The following is an 18,015-nucleotide window of genomic DNA, read 5'->3' as shown; positions in this document are numbered from 1 at the left end:
TTCTGTTCTCCTTCATTTACTCATTTAGCCATCAGTCAAGTATACTGCCCAAATAAGTGAATAGCCCAAACAAAAATCCACCACCTCTATCATGCTTAAATGTTATTACATGTGTCAAAATAACTAAACAGTGAGGAAGTTCATAGTTAAGCAAATGTTCTACATTTTAAAATTTTTATTGTTGTTCAATTAGAGTTGTCCTACCTTTTTCCCCATTGCTCACTCCTATCCCATCCCCCCACTCCCACAGTCAATCCCTCCCATTTTCTGTGCCCATGAGTCTTCTATTCATGTTTCTTTACTTGCCCCTTCCCCTTGTTTCTCCCATTATCCCCCTTCTGCCACTACTCCAGTCAATGTCAGTTTGTTCATTATTTTCTGTCTCTGGTTCTGTTTTGCTCATTTGTTTTGTTGATTAGGTTCCACTTATAGGTGAGATCATATGGTGTTTGTCTTTCACTGCCTGGCTTATTTCACTTAGCATGATGTTCTCCAATTCCATCCTTGAAATATTATTTCTGGTTTCACATGTAAGAGTAGAACAAAACACTCTAGTTGCCAAATTAGTAAAGAAGTACTGATACTTCTATCTTGAGACAGAGTCAGCATGACTTGTTTTTGTTTGCTAAACAAATGCTACCAAAGTGAATAGAAACATGAAATACTACATTATTAGCTATAAAAATGAAGTGGAAAATTAATAGTGATGGCCAGCTGCTTCAGTAAGGCAAAAGATCAAAAGATTTTTGGGTCCAGGTGTCTGAGCCATCTGGACTTAGACACCAAGAAATCAGTGTCTTATGGTCAAAGGAAACTGTTTCTATATTAGAAAGACATGCTTTAGAATAACATACTCTCAGGGCTCGAAGGGCCCTTGTAGATCATTTACTTAGAACTCCATTCAAGGCCAACCTGTGACCTTCTCTGAGATACATCTTGTTTAATTCTTTTTCAGCCTATACTAGTATAGCCCAACATAGGGCTGTGAACAGTTTAAAAAGCCTTGAGAAGTGTACAGTGTTCAGTTGACTGTTAATTAGAAAAATTATGGAGAAATACCAAGTAAATCTTAGTTTTGGTTTGGATCTCTAAATTACTCAGTAAGCTATTTGATCATTTGCTCTTCCTTTGGGAAACAGATATTGGGCAAGTCTTGGCTAGGTAGCCTATCTAGCTTTTCTGGGCAAGTTTTAGCCTTAGGACTGGATGATTTGGGTTCTCCAGGAGGACTCTGATGCCTTCCCAAGGCAGGGCCCAGCAAGATTCTTTATACTTGAGCAGTGTCTGTACTCCAGGACTGAACATAGGTTTATTCTTCTGCTTAGGCCTTACAGATGGAGGAGGTGAGAGAGAAGCCCTGTTCTTGGAGAATTATTCGGTCTCATTCTTATGCTTTTCTTGAGCTCTTATATTTAAGTTCTGACATCATAGGTCAAATGATTGAAGACCCAAAGATAGAAAGTAAGGTGGTCCTGTCAAGACCCAAAGATAGAAAGTAAGGAGATCAGCACTGAAGAGGTGCCAAGTTCCCATTTTCACTTAGCAAAATAATAGCTCAGATGCAGGCCAGACTTCTCAGACTCCGTCAGGACAGTTGAGGGGTGGGTGATTTTCCAGTGCTGACAGCAGCCAGTGTAGGAACCTTCAATGGGCTAAGGTTGAAAAACAGTAATTTGCTTTTAGCATCTGACATTCTTCATCAGTGGGACCAGCTGGTAAAAGCACACTGAAATGAGTTTGCTGGACCAAGAAAAGCTTCATTAAACTCTGGAGTGGAGCTAACACAAATGGAAGATTTGCTCTTTTAGGACTGAGGAGGACCTTAGGGTGCCAGTGGGTAAGATGAAACTGAAGGATTCATGATTCTAAGAAAGATAAGTATTTGGATGTCTACACAAGTGGAATGAGTCTCAGGAGACAATGCGATCCCAACTCTGCAATTAACTGTGTGGTCTTGGGCAAATAACTTCAATATAAATCAATTTACTCATCCTCAAAAAGGTAGGTGGTCATATGGTACTCTGTCATAGAGTTGTTTTGAGGATTACATAAGTTGCTACATATAAAGTGATTAGAACAACACCTTGCATGTAACACATAGTAAGTGTGAGTTTTTATTGTTGTTGATTTTATTATCATTATCAATAGTAAAAATAAACAAAGACTTCTCTCCAGGGAAGGAATACATTTTGCCTCCCCCCAAAAAGCCCCATATCGATCTCCCTTGACATCTTTGCATCCCCTAGACCTCTGTAGGCCTCAAAGAAAATGTGGGGGGAGGGGAACAAATACTTCTTCCCTCCCTTTGGTGGGGGAACTGTTGCTTTTTACCATTTCACAGTGAGGCCTTTGCCCTTCTTGTTAAGACTGGGGGAAGAGTCTTTTATTCCTCTAATTGTGTTTGTTTACTTTACTCACAGAACAATACCATCAAGACCTCAAAATATAATGTCTTTAACTTCTTGCCCCTGAACCTATTTGAACAGTTCCAGAGACTCGCCAATGCATATTTTCTCATTTTGCTAATCCTACAGGTATTGCCTTTTGGGGCCTTTTCCACAGAACATGTTATCAACCTCTTTGGGGGCAGGTTGTGTAATCAGTCCTTCTCCTCCCTAAACTGAGAAATGCCTTCTCTCAGTAGATAACAAGCAAATGGATGGTCGGGATCTCAGGCCAGTCCTCTAGAGTAGCTGTGGTCAGCAGGGTTAGCCAGGGTAAAACAAGCCTCTATAAGAGGAAGGAGGTAAGGTCTCTGGACCCCAAGGAAGGGGAACCCTCTCCTTATGGCTTCATGGCCACAGTTCAACCTGACCACAGAACACTACAGAGTCTTCACCCCAACCACACTTACCCCATTCCTCCCTCTTGTCCCAGCCTACATGACAGAAAGTGAAAATGCAGTAGTGCTGAGGAAGGAGAGTGGTCTAGAACATAATAGTACCAGCACAGAGCAAGGAATCAGGGCAGGATAGACCCAAATTAGGAGAGAGGGACAAATCACCCCACTTCCCTTGCACTGAAGCCATGTGGAGAGGGATTGTGGTTTTCCCATGTCCACTCCTACCCCTACCACCAGCCCCTCCACTATCACAGGAGAGGTGGCCCTTTGCCATCAAGAAAAATGTAGTAGAGTTCAGGACAGACAGTTTATAGTCTCCTTTTCTTCTTTCTTGGGAGATGTTTGCTTATAATTTGGAAGATTATATGAAGGCTACAAACAGTAGAAAGCATCTAGGATAGTTGAATTTGTTATGAACCTATGGAGGTGAAAATGGTTTTGGGGTGGGGGGAAATAAATTGTCTTTTAAGCTTTCTGGCCTAAGCTTTTTTCTCCTTCCATTTCACAGCTGATTCCCCAGATCTCCTCCTTGGCATGGTACACAACTGTGATACCTCTGATAGTGGTACTGTCCATAACAGCAGTGAAAGATGCCATGGATGACCTGGTAAACTGTGTTTTGGGGCCTTTACTTCTTCACTGTACCTAGTCAAGCTGGGGGGCAAGAAGGACTTCCCAGAACTATCTAGAGCTAGGAGAAAACACTGTTCGGAAAGAGATGTTTCCTTTTTTTGTTTCTTTATCTGTCCCAGATGAATATGTACTTTTTGTAGGCCCAAGATTGGTGGTCTATGCATGGCCAAGAAGGGGCAATGCAAGACCATTCTCTGTCTTCCTACTACTACCACTCTTAACCCCTTTGCTAGGCTTTCTTCCATCTCTGTTTTGTTTTTTTTTTTAAGATTTTATTTATTTAATTTTAGAAAGAGGGGAAGGGAGGGAGAAAGAAAGGGAGAGAAACATCCTCAATTGGTTACCTTTCACATGCCCCCAACTGGGGACCTGGCCCACAACTGCGGCATGTACCCTTACTGGGAATCAAACTGGCAACCTTTTGGTCTGCAGGACAATGCCCATCCCACTAAGCCACACCAGTAAGAGCCTATCTTTTTTTTAATAACCCAACTTTCCTTCACTCCCCACTTAGTTTTCTGTGGTTTTGCTCTCATCCTTCTTTCTTCATTCCCTCTTCTCTCATTTTTATATCCATCTTCCTTTCATCCCTTTATTTCCTCCTCCCTCTTTTTCCTATTCTTATCTTCCTTCTGCACATTTCATTTCTCCTCTCCAATTCTCCCTATTTGCCTTTCCAACTTTCAATTCTATTAAGTATGCACATCCATGAACCGCCTAATTTTAAAAGAGTCTTATGACATGCTTAAGCAAAGGCTGACTCTTTTCCTAGCCTTGGAGGGAGAAACTGGCTCCCAGTGAGTGCTACATGGCTTCCTCTTTACTCCTCAGAGCAGGCCCTGCATAGAAGGGTGAGGGTGAGGACCCAGTACCATGCCTACTAGTGGGATTTGTGGAGCCAGTCTTGATGACCTGCTTGCATCTTCCATAAGAGAGTCCCGATTTTGCCAGAAAAGATTTCTACACCAAAGTTTGAAAGGATGTTTCTTCAGCTATTTAACTTTGTAACTTTTAAAATCCAGAATTAGCACAATGGTTTAAATTTTAGTCATAACTAAATTGTGACTGAAATCACAATGTAAAAATATAACTTTACTTCTCTATAACTTAACTCAGTATAGCTCATAATAACCACTCCACTATCCCCACCCCTTTTAAAGGGCCAAAAACTAAACTTGCCAATTCAGAATAACCCAGTTACTTCTGGTTTAGAACTCAGTCTCTTTAGCATAACTGTTCTAACAAATTCAGGATTCTGTCTGCCTCCTTTCCAGTCCTGCCCTTTTCCCAGGGGTGGGGTGGAAGTATGCTTGAGGATACTTAGGTTTCCTGGCAGCTACCCAGAAGTATTAGACTCTCATCCTGCCACCTCATCTCTGTGGCCTTTGATATAAGTTGTTTGTTCTCATCCCCCAGGCTTTGGCTTTTGATCTTTAAAGCCGAGATTTTCTCTCTTTCTTCTCCCTTGGTTCTTTTTAAGACCTCCCTTTTCAACTTCTCAGAGATAATTAGTCTCTTGGCCTGGTTTTAATGGTAGAAGGACTTTGAGGGTTAGAGGAAAATTATAAAGAGGGTGAGCTACATTGGGTAATATTTCCAAATATTAATTTTCTACATGCGGTTAGCTCAATTTTATTTCCTGAACATTTTCTTGTATAATTTTAGAAAAAGCACAGAAATGATGATCAGGTCAACAACCGTTCTGTTCTGGTCCTGATGAATGGCAGGTAAGTCCTTCTAGGGAATCCAGTTTAGGTGGGACCTGCTCTGGGTGAGGGTTGGCCTTGTGAACACTGAATGTGCCAGGGCCTTTGGAAAGGTAGTTCAGGACAGTGAAAAGAACCTCAAATTGGACATCAGGAAAATGTGTATCTAGATCTAGCATACCCTGAATGCACCATCTGACCTCAGACCTCTCTGGGCCTCATATTTCTTATCTATAAAGTAAAGATAATATTCTCTACCTTAGATTATGCTTATGAAAATAAAGCTGAAATAACATATTAAAGTAATTAAAATATTATGATGTGGTATTAACATTCAAGTGATTATTATTAGTGCAGTGGTCAGCATGGAGGCATCAATATCTTTAGGACATCAATGGATTCTTTTAATTTTTTAATAAATTAAATCTTTATTATATATTTTTTCATTACCATTTAGTCTCCTTATACCTCCCTCCCCTCAGCGATCACCACACTGTTGTCCATGTTTATGAGTCCTTTTTCTTTTTTGCTCAATCCTTCTACCTCCTAACCTCCTCCTCCCATTAGCTGTCATCCTGCCCTCCACCTGTGAGTCTGTCCTCCTTTTCCTTGTTAGTTCAGTTTAGAACATCAGTGGATTCTGACATGGCTTATTGTCCATTCTTCTATAGCCTTTGGTCAGATTATCTTTTTGTTAACAATCTAAAGAAAGTATTGGCATTGACCCCACTGCTTACTGTTTGGTCATAACTATCTAAAGTGTTAGGTAAATATTTATATTTGGTGGGGTGGTCCAAAATCTGAGCAATTCAACTTTGGCAGGAATGGAGAAAGACTGGCACAATTCCTATTTAAGGCAAAAATATGAAGACTATCATGAGACGTACAAAAATTTATAAGAATTTTTAAAAATGAGCAATCATAGCAGGTTAAAGAAGTCAAGGAAGACTCTCTGGAAGAAGTGATGTTACTGCTAGGCCTTAAGAGTTAGGGAAGAATTCATCAATTAATGATTGAGACTTCCAGCCAATATGGAGGCATAGGTGGAAACATTGTACCTCCTCACACGACCAAGTTTAAAGACAACAAAGTTTTAGCATCAAAAATGCCACCAAAACAGACAGAAAGTTGAATTGTATGGAAGTCTGACAACAATGAATCATTCAGCCAGACCAGTAAGAGGGGCAGAGTCAGCAGCTGGCAGAGCATGGTCACACAGGAAAAAGTGGCCAGACTGACCCAGGCATGCAAGCAGCGATCAGCAGATCCCAGGTGTGGGGTGGCAACGGGCAGACCCAGTGAGAGTGCAAGGCAGCTGGCTGACCACGGTCACACATTCGCGCGCAGATAAACCAGGCAAAAAAAAAAAAACGAGCAATGAGACAGACTGCGCAAACTAGGGCCCCAGTGCTAGGAATTAAGCTTAAATGCACCAATTGGAAAAACTTTGGGGGCTCAAGGTGCCAGGAGAGGCTCCCAGGCTCACAGAGAGTTGGTTGGAGAGACCCACAGGGTCCTGGAGGGTGCACAAGCCCACACATCCAGGAACCAACACCAAAGGGCCCAATTTGCTTGCGGGAAGCGGCAGAGGGGACCAAAATCCAAGAAAGAGTGTGGAACAAGCACTACTGCCCCTCTCTGACCCCACCCCCACATAGAGCATCACAGCCCAGTGAGGGGGGTTGTCCCGCCCTGGTGAACACTTAAGGCTCCACCTTTCATACATAACAGGTACAAACAGACCAAAATATTGTGGCTCAGGAAGAGAACAGCTCAAAGCCCCAGAGCCAATACTTCCAAGCGACCAACAGATAGCCAACCTATCAGATGCACAGTTCAAAACACTGCTGATCAGGATGCTCACAGAACTGGTTGATTTTAGTCACAAATTAGAGGAACAAATGAAGGCTAAACTAATTGAAATGAAGGGAAATGCACAGGAGACCAATAGTGACGGAAAGGAAACTGGGACTCAAATCAAGGGAGTGCACCAGAAAGAAGAAAAAAATGACCAACCAGAAAAGGATGAAGAAACAAGAATTCAAAAAAATGAGGAGAGGATTAGGAACCTCCAGGACATCTTTAAATGTTCCAACATCCGAATTATAGGGATACCAGAAGGGGAAGAGGAACAGTCACCAGTGGAAAACTTATTTGAACAAATAATAAAGGAGAACTTCCCCAATCTAGCAAAGGCAATAGACTTCCAGGAAATCCAGGAAGCTCAGAGAGTCCCAAAGAAGTTGGACCCAACAAGGAACACACCAAGGCACATCATCATTACATTAGCCAAGATTAAAATGAAGGAGAGAATCCTAGAAGCAGCAAGAGATAAGAGGACAGTCACCTACAAAGGACTTCCCATCAGACTGTCAGCTGATTTCTCAAAAGAGACCTTACAGGCAAGAAGGGGCTGGAAAGAGGTATTCCAAGTCATGAAAGCCAAAGACCTACAATCAAGATTGCTCTATCCAGCAAAGTTTTCATTTAGAATGGAAGGACAGATAAAGTGCTTCTCAGATAAGGTCAAATTCAAGGAGTTCATCATCACCAAGCCCTTATTATATGAAGTGTTAAAGGGACTTATCTAAGAAAAAGAAGATAAAAAAGATGAACAGTGGAAGGACAGTAAACTCACAGTTATCAACAACCACACCTAGAACAAAAGCAAACTAAGAGGACAGCTAGATCAGGAGTGAACCGTAGAAATGAAGATCACTCAGAGGATTAGCAACAGGAGAGTGGGAGAAGGAGAAGGGGGAAGAAGGCACAGAGAATAAGTAGCATAGACGGGGTAGGTAGAAAATAGACAGGGGGAGGGCAAGAATAGTATGGGAAATATAGAATCTAAAGAACTTGAGACACATGTTCATGAACTAAAGGGGGGGAATGGGGGAGGGGTGTGCAGGGTGGAGGGGAATGAAGGGGGGAAATGGGACAACTGTAATGGCATAATCAATAAAATATTTAAAAAAACAATTAATGATTGTATGAGAGGAAAAGTGACCAGTATGTGCAGAAGTATGATGGCAAAGAAGCACAAACCTGAAGGAATTCATGATTGAGATCCAGTCTTTTTTCGTGGCGGCCTTATAGAACACCCAGTAGTGAAGATAGAGGCATAGGTAAATACACTTTGCTTCCTCACACAACCAAGAGAAGGACAACAATAAATTTAAAAACAAAAATCAACCAGAACTGCCAGAAAAATTGAACTGTATGGAAGTCCAACAAGCAAGGAGTTAAAGAAGAAACATTCATCCAGACTAGTAAGAGGGGCAGAGATGGGCAGCCGGGAGGAAGAGGTTGTGTGGCAAGAAGGCGGGCCAGGTGGGCAAAGCAGTGGTTGGTCAGCCAGTTGTTCCCACATTTGCATGCAGATAAACCAGGAGGAACAACTGGGGAGTGAGACAGACCATGCAAACCAGGGTTCCAGCACAGGAAATAAAGCCTCAAAACCTCTGGCTGTAAAAACCTATGGGAATTACAGCTGCAGTAGAAATTCCTAGCCTCACAGGAGAGTTCACTGGAGAGACTCAGGAGGTTCTAGAATGTACACAAGCCCATTCACCCAGGAATCAGCACCAGAATGCCCCAATTTGCTTGTGGGAAGTGAGGGAAGTGACTAAAAGTAGGGTGAGAGCAGAGCAAACATTTTTCCCTTTCTGACCCCTCCCCCACAGACCACCAAAACACATCAACATGGGTTGCCCCTCCCTGGCAAATACCTAAGGCTCCACCCCTTACAATGTAATAGGTATGCCAAGACAAAGAAATATGGGCCAAATGAAGGAACAGATCAAAACTCCATAAAAGGAACTAAGCAGTGAGGAGGTAGCCAACCTATTACATGCAGAATTTAAAACACTAGTAATCAGGATGCTCACAGAATTGACTGAGTTCAACTGCAAAATGAAAGAAGAAATGAAGTCTATACAAAGTGAAATAAAGTTAAATACACAGAGAACCAACAGTGAAGGGAAGGAAAACAGGACTCAAATCAATGATTTGGAACAGAAGAAATAAACATCCAACCTGAACAGAATGAATAAACAAGAATTCAAAAAAATGAGAGGCTTAGGAACCTCCAGGAAAACATAGGGGTGTTAGAAGGAGAAGACCAAGAGCAAGAAATTGGAAACTTATTTGAAAAACTTGTGAAGGGGAACTTCCCCAGTCTGGTAAAGGAAATAGACTTCCAGGAAGTCCAGGAAGCTCACAGAGTCCCAAAGAAGTTGGGCCCAAGGAGGAACACACCAAGACACATCATAATTACATTACCCAAGATTAAAGATATGGAGAGAATTTTAAATACAGCAAGAAAAAAGGAGAGAATTATCTGCAAAGGAGTTCCCAAAAGGCTGTCAGCTGATTTGTCAAAAGAAACCTTAGAGACTTCCGCCAAGATGGAGGCATAGGTGGAGACACCGTGCTTCCTCACACAACCAAGTTTAGAGACAACTAAATATTAGCAACAGAAAACACAGCCAGAACACAGAAAATTGAACTTTTTGGAAGTCTGTTAACAACAAATTCTTCAGCCTGACCGGTAAGAGGGGCGAAACCAGCAGCTGGAAGAGTGGGGTTGCACAGGAAAACTCCGTCAGACGGACTGAGGCGCGTGGAATCCAGGCGCAGGGTTGGACCTGGTGGGCAACTCAGCGAGCGATGGCGGGGAAACAGCGAGGGAGCAGGGCTGCGGGTTGACTGTGGTCTCGCATCCGTGCGTGGATAGACAAGCGAGGGAGTGGGCGATTAGACGGGACCCAGCAGGCCCCAGTGGCGAGCGGCAGCAGAGGGCTTTGGCATTTCCCCGCTCTGACCCCGCCTCCACATACAGCCTCATAACCCAGCGACCTAAGTGGCCCTGCCCTAGAGAACCACCTGAGGCTCTGCTCCTCACCCATTGGCAGAAACAGCAAAGGGGGCTGCCATTTCCCCGCTCTGACCACGCCCCCACATACAGCGTCACAACCCAGCAACCTGGGAGTCCAAGGCTCCCCTCCTAGTACTTAACAGGCATGAACTGAACAAAAAGCCCCACATCCTATAAATCTAAGCAGTTAAGCGATGAAGAAATAGCAAAACTCTCAGACGCACAGTTTAAAACACTGGTGATCAGGATCCTCATAGAACTGGTTGATTATAGCCACAAATTAGATATACATATGAAGGTGAAACTAATTAAAATGAATGGAATTACACAGGAAATCAATAGTGGTGAAAAGGAAACTGGGTCTCAAATCAATGGAGTGGATCAGAAGAAAGCAAATAATGGCCAAACTGAAAAGAGTGAAGAAGCAAGAATTCAAAAAAATGAGGAGAGTCCTAGGAACCTCCAGGACATCTTTAAACATTCGGATGTTCCAACATCCGAATTATAGGGGTACCAGAAGGGGGAAAGGAACAGCCACCAGTGGAAAACTTATTTGAACAAATAATAAAGGAGAATTTCCCTAATCTGGCAAAGGAAATAGACTTCCAGGAAATCCAGGAAGCTCAGAGAGTCCCAAAGAAGTTGGCCCCAACAAGGAACACACCAAGGCACATCATCATTACATTAGCCAAGATTAAAATGAAGGAGAGAATCCTAGAAGCAGCAAGAGAAAAGGGGACAGTCACCTACAAAGGAATCCCCATCAGACTGTCAGCGGATTTCTCAAGAGACCTTACAGGCAAGAAAGGGCTGGAAAGAACTATTCCAAGTCATGAAATCCAAAGACCTACAACCAAGATTGCTCTGTCCAGCAAAGTTTTCATTTAGAATGGAAGGACAGATAAAGTGCTTCTCAGATAAGATCAAATTCAAGGAGTTCATCATCACCAAGCCCTTATATGAAATGCTAAAGGGACTTATCTAAGAAAAAGAAGTTAAAAAAACATGAACAGTGAAAAGACAGCAAACACAGTTATTAACAACCACACCTAAAACAAAAGCAAACTAAAAGGACAGCTAGATCAGGAGTGGAAACATAGAAATGAAGATCTCAAGGAGGGTTAGCAACAGGGGAGTGGGAGGAGGAGAAGGGGGAGAAGGTACAGAAAATAAGTAGCATAAACGGTAGATAGAAAATAGATGTGGGGGGGCAAGAATAGTATGGGAAATACAGAATCTAAAGAACTTGAGACACATGGTCATAAACTAAAGGGGGGTAATGGTGGGGATGGGGGGATAGGGTGGAGGGGAATGAAGGGGGGAATAGAACAACTGTAATGGCATAATCAATAAAAATAAATAAATAATTAAGAAAAAAGAAATCTTACAGGCAAGAAAGGGCTGGAAAGTATTCAAAGTGAAGAAAGGAAAGGATCTACATCCAAGATTACTCTACCCAGCAAAGCTGGATAGTTAAAGGAGTTCATCATCACCAAGCTCTTATTATATGAAATATTAAAGGGGCTTATCTAAGAAAAAGAAGAAGATCAAAACTATGAACAGTAAAATAGTAACAAACTCACAACTATCAAGAACTGAACCTAAAAATCCCCCAAAACCAAAAACAAACTAAGCAAACAACTAGAAGAGGAACAGAATCACAGAAATGGAGATCACATGGAGGGTTATCAGTGGGGAGAGAGTGGAGGGAAAATGGGGGGAAAGGTACAGGGAATAGAAAGCATAATTAATAGTAACAAAATAGACAGAGGGAGATTAAGAATAGTATGGGAAATGGAGAAGCCAAAGACCTGGAGGTTGGGGAGAGAATGCTGTTGGGAGGGGGTTGCAGGGTGGAGGGGGATAAAGGGAAGAAAAACATGGGACAACTTATAATAGCATAATCAGTAAAATATTCTTTTTTAAAAAAGAACACCCAGTAGCTATAGTTTTAATTATATAATTCTATTATGTCAAGTTCTTGGACATCTAATCCTTATATTTATTATATAGTTGCTGATTCTTACTCACGGTGGATTATTTCCTCAAGAGTTTTGATCTGTTGAAGCATCTCATTAACTACCACCAAAAAAAAAAGCAGTTGTGATTAAAAAGAAAAGTTGCCCTGACCAGTGTGGCTCAGTCGGTTGGGTGTAATACTGTGAAGACAAAGGTCGCTGTGTTGATCCCTGGTCAGGGCACATGCCTGGGTTGCAGGTTCAGTCCCAGGTCGGGGCACATACGAAAAGCAGCCAGTTGATGTTTCTCACATTGATGTTTCTCTCCTTCTCTTTCTCCCTCTCTTCCCCTCTCTCTGGAAATAAATAAATAAAATCTTTTTTAGAAAAAAAATAAAATAAGGAAATAAATAGAAATAAAGAAAGGACGAAAGTGTTTTAGAACTTTGCAAGGCTAAGGAGTTACTGTTCAAATAATTTTCATCAAATGAACTCCCCAAGTAACTTGAGCACTTGTGTTGTGTAAGATTATTGGAGAGGAATTTGTCGGAGTGGTTTTATGGTGGGAGTTCAGAAGCAGGGCCCTGGTTAGACTTTGTAACCCAGTGAGCGTCTGATTAATTGAACACTGGAGGTGAGCTGGTTGTTGAAGTAGTCTATATTCCAGAAAGTAGCTTTCTTTTCCTAGAACACATGTTTCTGAGCAGCGCTGCTATGAAAAAGTTTGTCTGCTTTGCAAGTTGTGATTTCTGTCATTTTCTCAATAATTTTGGTTAAAAGGGCATCTATAGTGGAATCTTTTTTAAGACAGAGAGAGAGAAATATCAATTTCTGTTCCACTTATTTATGCATTCATTGGTTGCTTCTTGACTGTGCCCCAACCAGGGACCAAACCCACAATGTTAGTGCATTGAAAGATACTCTAACCAATTGAGCTATCTGGCAAAGCCCCACTGGAACTTTCTTTATGGATACTGTGAGTGGCCTGAGTTCAGGTTTTATCCCTTCCAAGGGGCTGTGTGTTTGCCTCTACCAAGTAACTCAAGGGTATCACCTATTCCCATACCTCATGAGGTTACAAATTCTTAGAAGAGTCCTCCATTCCCTCACCCACAAGGGTAAGAGAGACAGACTTTCTTGCCAGTGAGTTGATTTTTTTTTTCCTGGACCACCTTTTTCCTAATGGTGTTGCCCCTCCAGAGCCCTGGCTTTATGAGGGGTTCTTTGTTCCAACTCATTGCTTCTCAAGGTCCTAAGGCTTAATCTCTTGTCCCTTTGATGGGCTAAAGGAAAGCTCAAGTTACAAATTATTCAGTTGGCCAAAAAGCTCCTTTGTTTTTTTCCAAAAGATGGCTCTAGTAGCAGTTAGTTGTCTTTAGCTTCATTTGAAACAATTTTGTTCGATTGTATTGTGACAGCTGTCATATCATTGTGCACTTAAAAAAACTTATCAAAATTGGTGAATTTTTGTGTAGCCATATTAATATTGAAGATGAAAAATATACAACATTTTCAGCACATTATGTTTTACTATTTCAAGAAAGGTAAAAGTGCAACTGAAATGCAAAAAAAGATTTGTGCAGTGTATGGAGAAAGTGCTGTGACTGATCGAACATGTCAGTAGTGGTTTGTGAAGTTTCGTGCTGGAGATTTCTCACTGGACAATGCACCACAGTTGGATAGACCAGTTAAAGATGATAGCGATCAAATCAAGACATTAATTGAGAACCATCAATGTTATATCACACAGGAGATAGCTGACATACTCAAAATATCCAAATCAATAAAGTTATTGGTGAAATGAAAAAATGTGTCTTTTATTTTATGGAAAAACCCATACAGAATTTTTGTCCAACCCAATACTAAGACTGGCAATCCCTCTCCCTCACTAAGGGCAAGAACAGCTCAGAACATGCTTCTGTTCTGGATTTCAGTCCTGTCTTTTTTCCTGGCTCCTTACTTTGTGTTAAATATCACCTTGCTTATAAAAGTGTTGACTTTATTTTATCTAGCATTTCTAAGTGTATCAGGAAAAGAACCAGAGTGTTACAGGAACTCCAGGGGGGACCATTCACATAAAACAGAGAATATGATATGAATGATCTCCTCTGGAGTCAAAGCAATGCCATCTCTATCTATATGACCAAATTTTCTAAACAAAAGTTTAGAAATTACAAATGTACTTAGGGCACAACAGAGTTGAATATTTCTGGAAATATTCATGGAAATTACAAATGTACTTAGGGCACAACAGAATTGAATATTTTAAATCAGCAGCATGGAAATATGCATGGAAATTACAAATGTACTTAGGGCACAACAGAATTGAATATTTTAAATCAGCAGGGGCTATCTCCCCCTCTCCCTAATCTGGGACACATTGCTACAATGTCCAAGAACAAAGTTTGTGAATCAAGATGAAATAAAACACTCAGATGTTTTTCTCCAAAGCTTATAGCCACTACCCTTTAATGCCATCACCCAGATTTGAACATTAGGAACAAAATAAGTAAAGGTATTGAGGTTTATCTGTGCAGAGATGATACTTGAAACCAAAGGAAATAGGTTCAAGGATATATAAATAGTGATTTTGCAACAAGGACTTATGTTTATATTAAAACATTCAAAGAATATTGCATGTGTAATAAGGTTTAAAGAACTATAACCCTGGAATTTGAAAAAATGGACCCCACTCTTGACTGTAGCACCAATGCATCACAAACTGGTTGGTCCTCCTCTGGGCCTTGACTTCCTCTCAGCTTTCTTCTTCTTCTTCTTCTTTTTTTCTTTCTTGATTGCAAAAACAGGGCTTTGGGGGAATTCTCAGACCAGGCTTTCAAGGGTTATTTTCTTACAGGATGGAGAAGAAAAAATGGATGAATATCCAAGTGGGAGATATAATAAAATTAGAAAATAATCAGCCTGTTACAGTGAGTACCTCTTTGGACTGTGGCTTTTTTTTTTTTTTTTTTTTGGCTGGAGTGAATACAGGGAGCCCTTTGAGCACTTCCACTACCACTGCTTTTGATGACTTTCACCTGCCTCATTTTGCATCCAGAGATCAACAGTGCCTGTGATAAGCTTGTTCTTGTCCACTTCTCACTATAGCTACATGTAACGTGAGGCTTATTGATGAGAGGGGTGTGTGGCAGCAGTGATGGGTCCTAGACAAAGAAAGTAAACCAAATGTCTGTAAAGTTCTTAGGATGAACATCTATTCCTGAGGTAACTGCTCTTGTCACACTGCAGTGTTAAAAGTCTGCCTTTCTGCTTTCCTTATCTTCTCTGACTTTTCTGACCACAGGCTGACATACTGTTACTCTCTAGCAGTGAGCCCTGCAGTTTGACGTATATAGAAACAGCAGAACTGGATGGGTAAGTGTTCCCTCCTTAATGGTCCATTAAGGTGACCAAGCCAGCGTAGAGTGACTTTTCATGGAGGGAGAACATGATGCAGAGAATGAACTTTATTCTCAGATCAAAGTACCACAGAGGCTAGAAATATCCAGATAAGATAGGAGGCCAGACTCTTGGGACCTCAAGTCTAAAGATGAGCTTTAGATAGCAATAATTGAGCATTCACTGGGCAAATTATCTGGGCAAATAAATTCCGTATTCTCCATCGCTAAACTTAGACACTCTATCTGGCTATATTTATTAATGCTGAGTGACAGGAAAGGGGTTAACAGAACTATAAAATTTTAAAGTAGAGTTCCAAAGTTTCCAGAGGTGAAAAATAAGTATGGAAGTAATTATCTACTGATCAAACACCATGTTCTATAAAGAATTTAAGGTAGAAACCGTCTGTCTTCAGAGAGCTTGTCCTGTAGAGTTCTGTATGGATCTGTATTCTTACAAGTATTACCTTTGGTGCCCACAAGCTTCATGAAATGTGACTTGTTTTTGCTTCTCTCTCAGTGAATTCTTGTATCAGCAAATGGCTAACTGGTATCCCTTCATGACTTCTATAAACATTTATGAAGTAAGAAGTATGTTTACTTGAAGCCATGTGCAGGTTTTTATCAGGACATGTTTCTTATTCTTGAATAGAGCAGGTGCCTTGTCCATGTCGTTTTGTGATGTCTCTTCAGCTCGAGCACCTGTCCAGCAAGATCTCATGGGCTGGTTAAGAGAGTGGGGATGTGTTGCAGTGGGAGAGGGGAGTCAGTGCACTGACACCAGTGGCCTTCTAGAGCCATCCCACCTCAATAATGTCCTTGAGAGAAAATAATGGGAGTGACTCATGCTGCTCCAACCTATAGGTGGAGTTCTGTTGGCAACATCTACTTTCTAAAACTCCATGAAAACGTAAGAGAAACTGGACCTTGGTGCTGTTGTGTATGTTCCCGGTATGCTGGTGACTGTGTCCTTTTCTCTAGTGAAACCAACCTGAAAGTGAAACAGGCCCTCTCAGTTACCAGTCAAATGGAAGCTAACTTGAATTTGCTGTCTGCCTTTGATGGTGAGTTAGCATATAGGCTTGCCCACCCATATTTTTATCAGTAGAGGACTGGCTAAATAGAGTATGCTATATTCATATGGTGAATTCTGTATAACTTTTTAAAAAGTACAGTTGTCCCCATTTCCCCCCATTATGCTCCCCTGCCCTACCTACCCCCACCTCCCACATTCAATCCAACTTTTTAAGAGCAATATTCAAATTGATATTTATTGACACAAGAAAAATATTTACAAGATATTCATAAGTAGAAAAACATTACAATAGACTGTTTAGTATATATATAGCATAAACTTGCTTTTTGAAATATATATATGTTTATGAGTACATGTATAGAAAAACTTGGAAGGATGTACTTCAAAACATGTTAATAACTTTTATCTCTAGGTAATGGGTAAAATTAACTTCTTTCTCCCTTTAATATTGTATATATATTTACAAAGGGTATATTTTGCTTTACTAATCAGGAGAAGCTCATTATTTTCATTTTTGAAAAAACACTAGGTTTTCTTTAAGCTACATAGTTTTTAAATTTTTTCAGGTTTAGAGTTCATATGATCTGACAGTACTGATAATGATAAGTTATCTCCTGGGTTTTTCTCATCCATGATGCTCTCTGGATAACCCATGTCACAAATATAGTTACTCCTCTTTGATGCCCAGAAACCTTTGTCTGCCTTTCTAAATGGAGTGGGTGAGAAATGGGCAGCATCTGAAAGAGGATAGGAAAAAGATGTGTATGTATTTCAAAAGAGATGTTTCCCTATTTTGTGTTAAACTTCCTTCTACCTAAGATTACAGAGCTGGAGCTCATACTTTTTTCTTTTTCAGGGGAAGTGAAGTGTGAATCTCCCAATAATAAGTTGGACAGATTCACAGGAATACTGACTTATAAGGGAAAAAACTACATCCTGGACCATGACAAGTTGCTGCTCCGAGGATGTGTTATCAGGAATACAGATTGGTGCTATGGCCTAGTTATTTATACTGGTACGTCTGTCTCCCTGGAATCCCAGTTAGACCCCCGGCCAGCTGGGTGCAATTCATGGCCAAGTTATGGGTGCTTAAGTTTCAGGATGTAGATAGTACTCAGATATATATCAGAACACTATGGCTTTCAGACAGATAGAAAGGGGGATGGATGGATGGATAGATGATTTAAGAAAAAGTTTTAACCTATGCACCCCAATGTTCATAGTAGCACAATTTACAATAGCCAAGTGCTGGAAGTAACCTGAGTGCCCATTAGTAAATCAGTGGATCAAAAAACTGTGGTACATTTACACAGAGGAATACTATGCAGCAGAAAGAAAGGAGCTCCTACCCTTCACAACAGCTTGGATGGATCTGGAGAGCATTATGCTAGGTGAAATAAGCCAGGCAGTGAAAGACAAATACCGTATGATCTACCTATAAGTGGAACCTAATCAACAAAACAAATAAGCAAGCAAAACATAACCAGAGACATTGAATGAAAGAACAAACTGATAGGAACCAGAGGGGAGGTGGGAAGGGATAATGAGGGGGAAAGAGGGAAGGAT

The 18,015-nt window shown here is 41.0% G+C and overlaps 1 protein-coding gene across 1 annotated transcript in view; it reads left to right on the top strand.

Moving 5' to 3' along the window:
- The window catches only part of LOC119048771 (phospholipid-transporting ATPase FetA-like), a 99,751-nt gene that overhangs the window by 40,637 nt on the left and 41,099 nt on the right, over positions 1-18,015 (top strand). Inside the window, exons 6-12 of the mRNA XM_037144551.2 lie at positions 2,421-2,534; positions 3,351-3,449; positions 5,141-5,202; positions 14,873-14,945; positions 15,320-15,390; positions 16,395-16,477; positions 17,306-17,464. Of these exons, the coding sequence (XP_037000446.2) occupies positions 2,421-2,534; positions 3,351-3,449; positions 5,141-5,202; positions 14,873-14,945; positions 15,320-15,390; positions 16,395-16,477; positions 17,306-17,464 (661 nt within the window). The remainder of the gene's footprint in view (positions 1-2,420; positions 2,535-3,350; positions 3,450-5,140; positions 5,203-14,872; positions 14,946-15,319; positions 15,391-16,394; positions 16,478-17,305; positions 17,465-18,015) is intronic.

The sequence above is a fragment of the Artibeus jamaicensis genome, unplaced genomic scaffold (genome assembly GCF_021234435.1).
Source record: "Artibeus jamaicensis isolate MK-2021 breed Jamaican fruit bat unplaced genomic scaffold, CSHL_Jam_final scaffold_1964, whole genome shotgun sequence".
NCBI lineage: Eukaryota > Metazoa > Chordata > Mammalia > Chiroptera > Phyllostomidae > Artibeus > Artibeus jamaicensis.
This window is presented reverse-complemented; position numbering and strand designations above follow the sequence as displayed.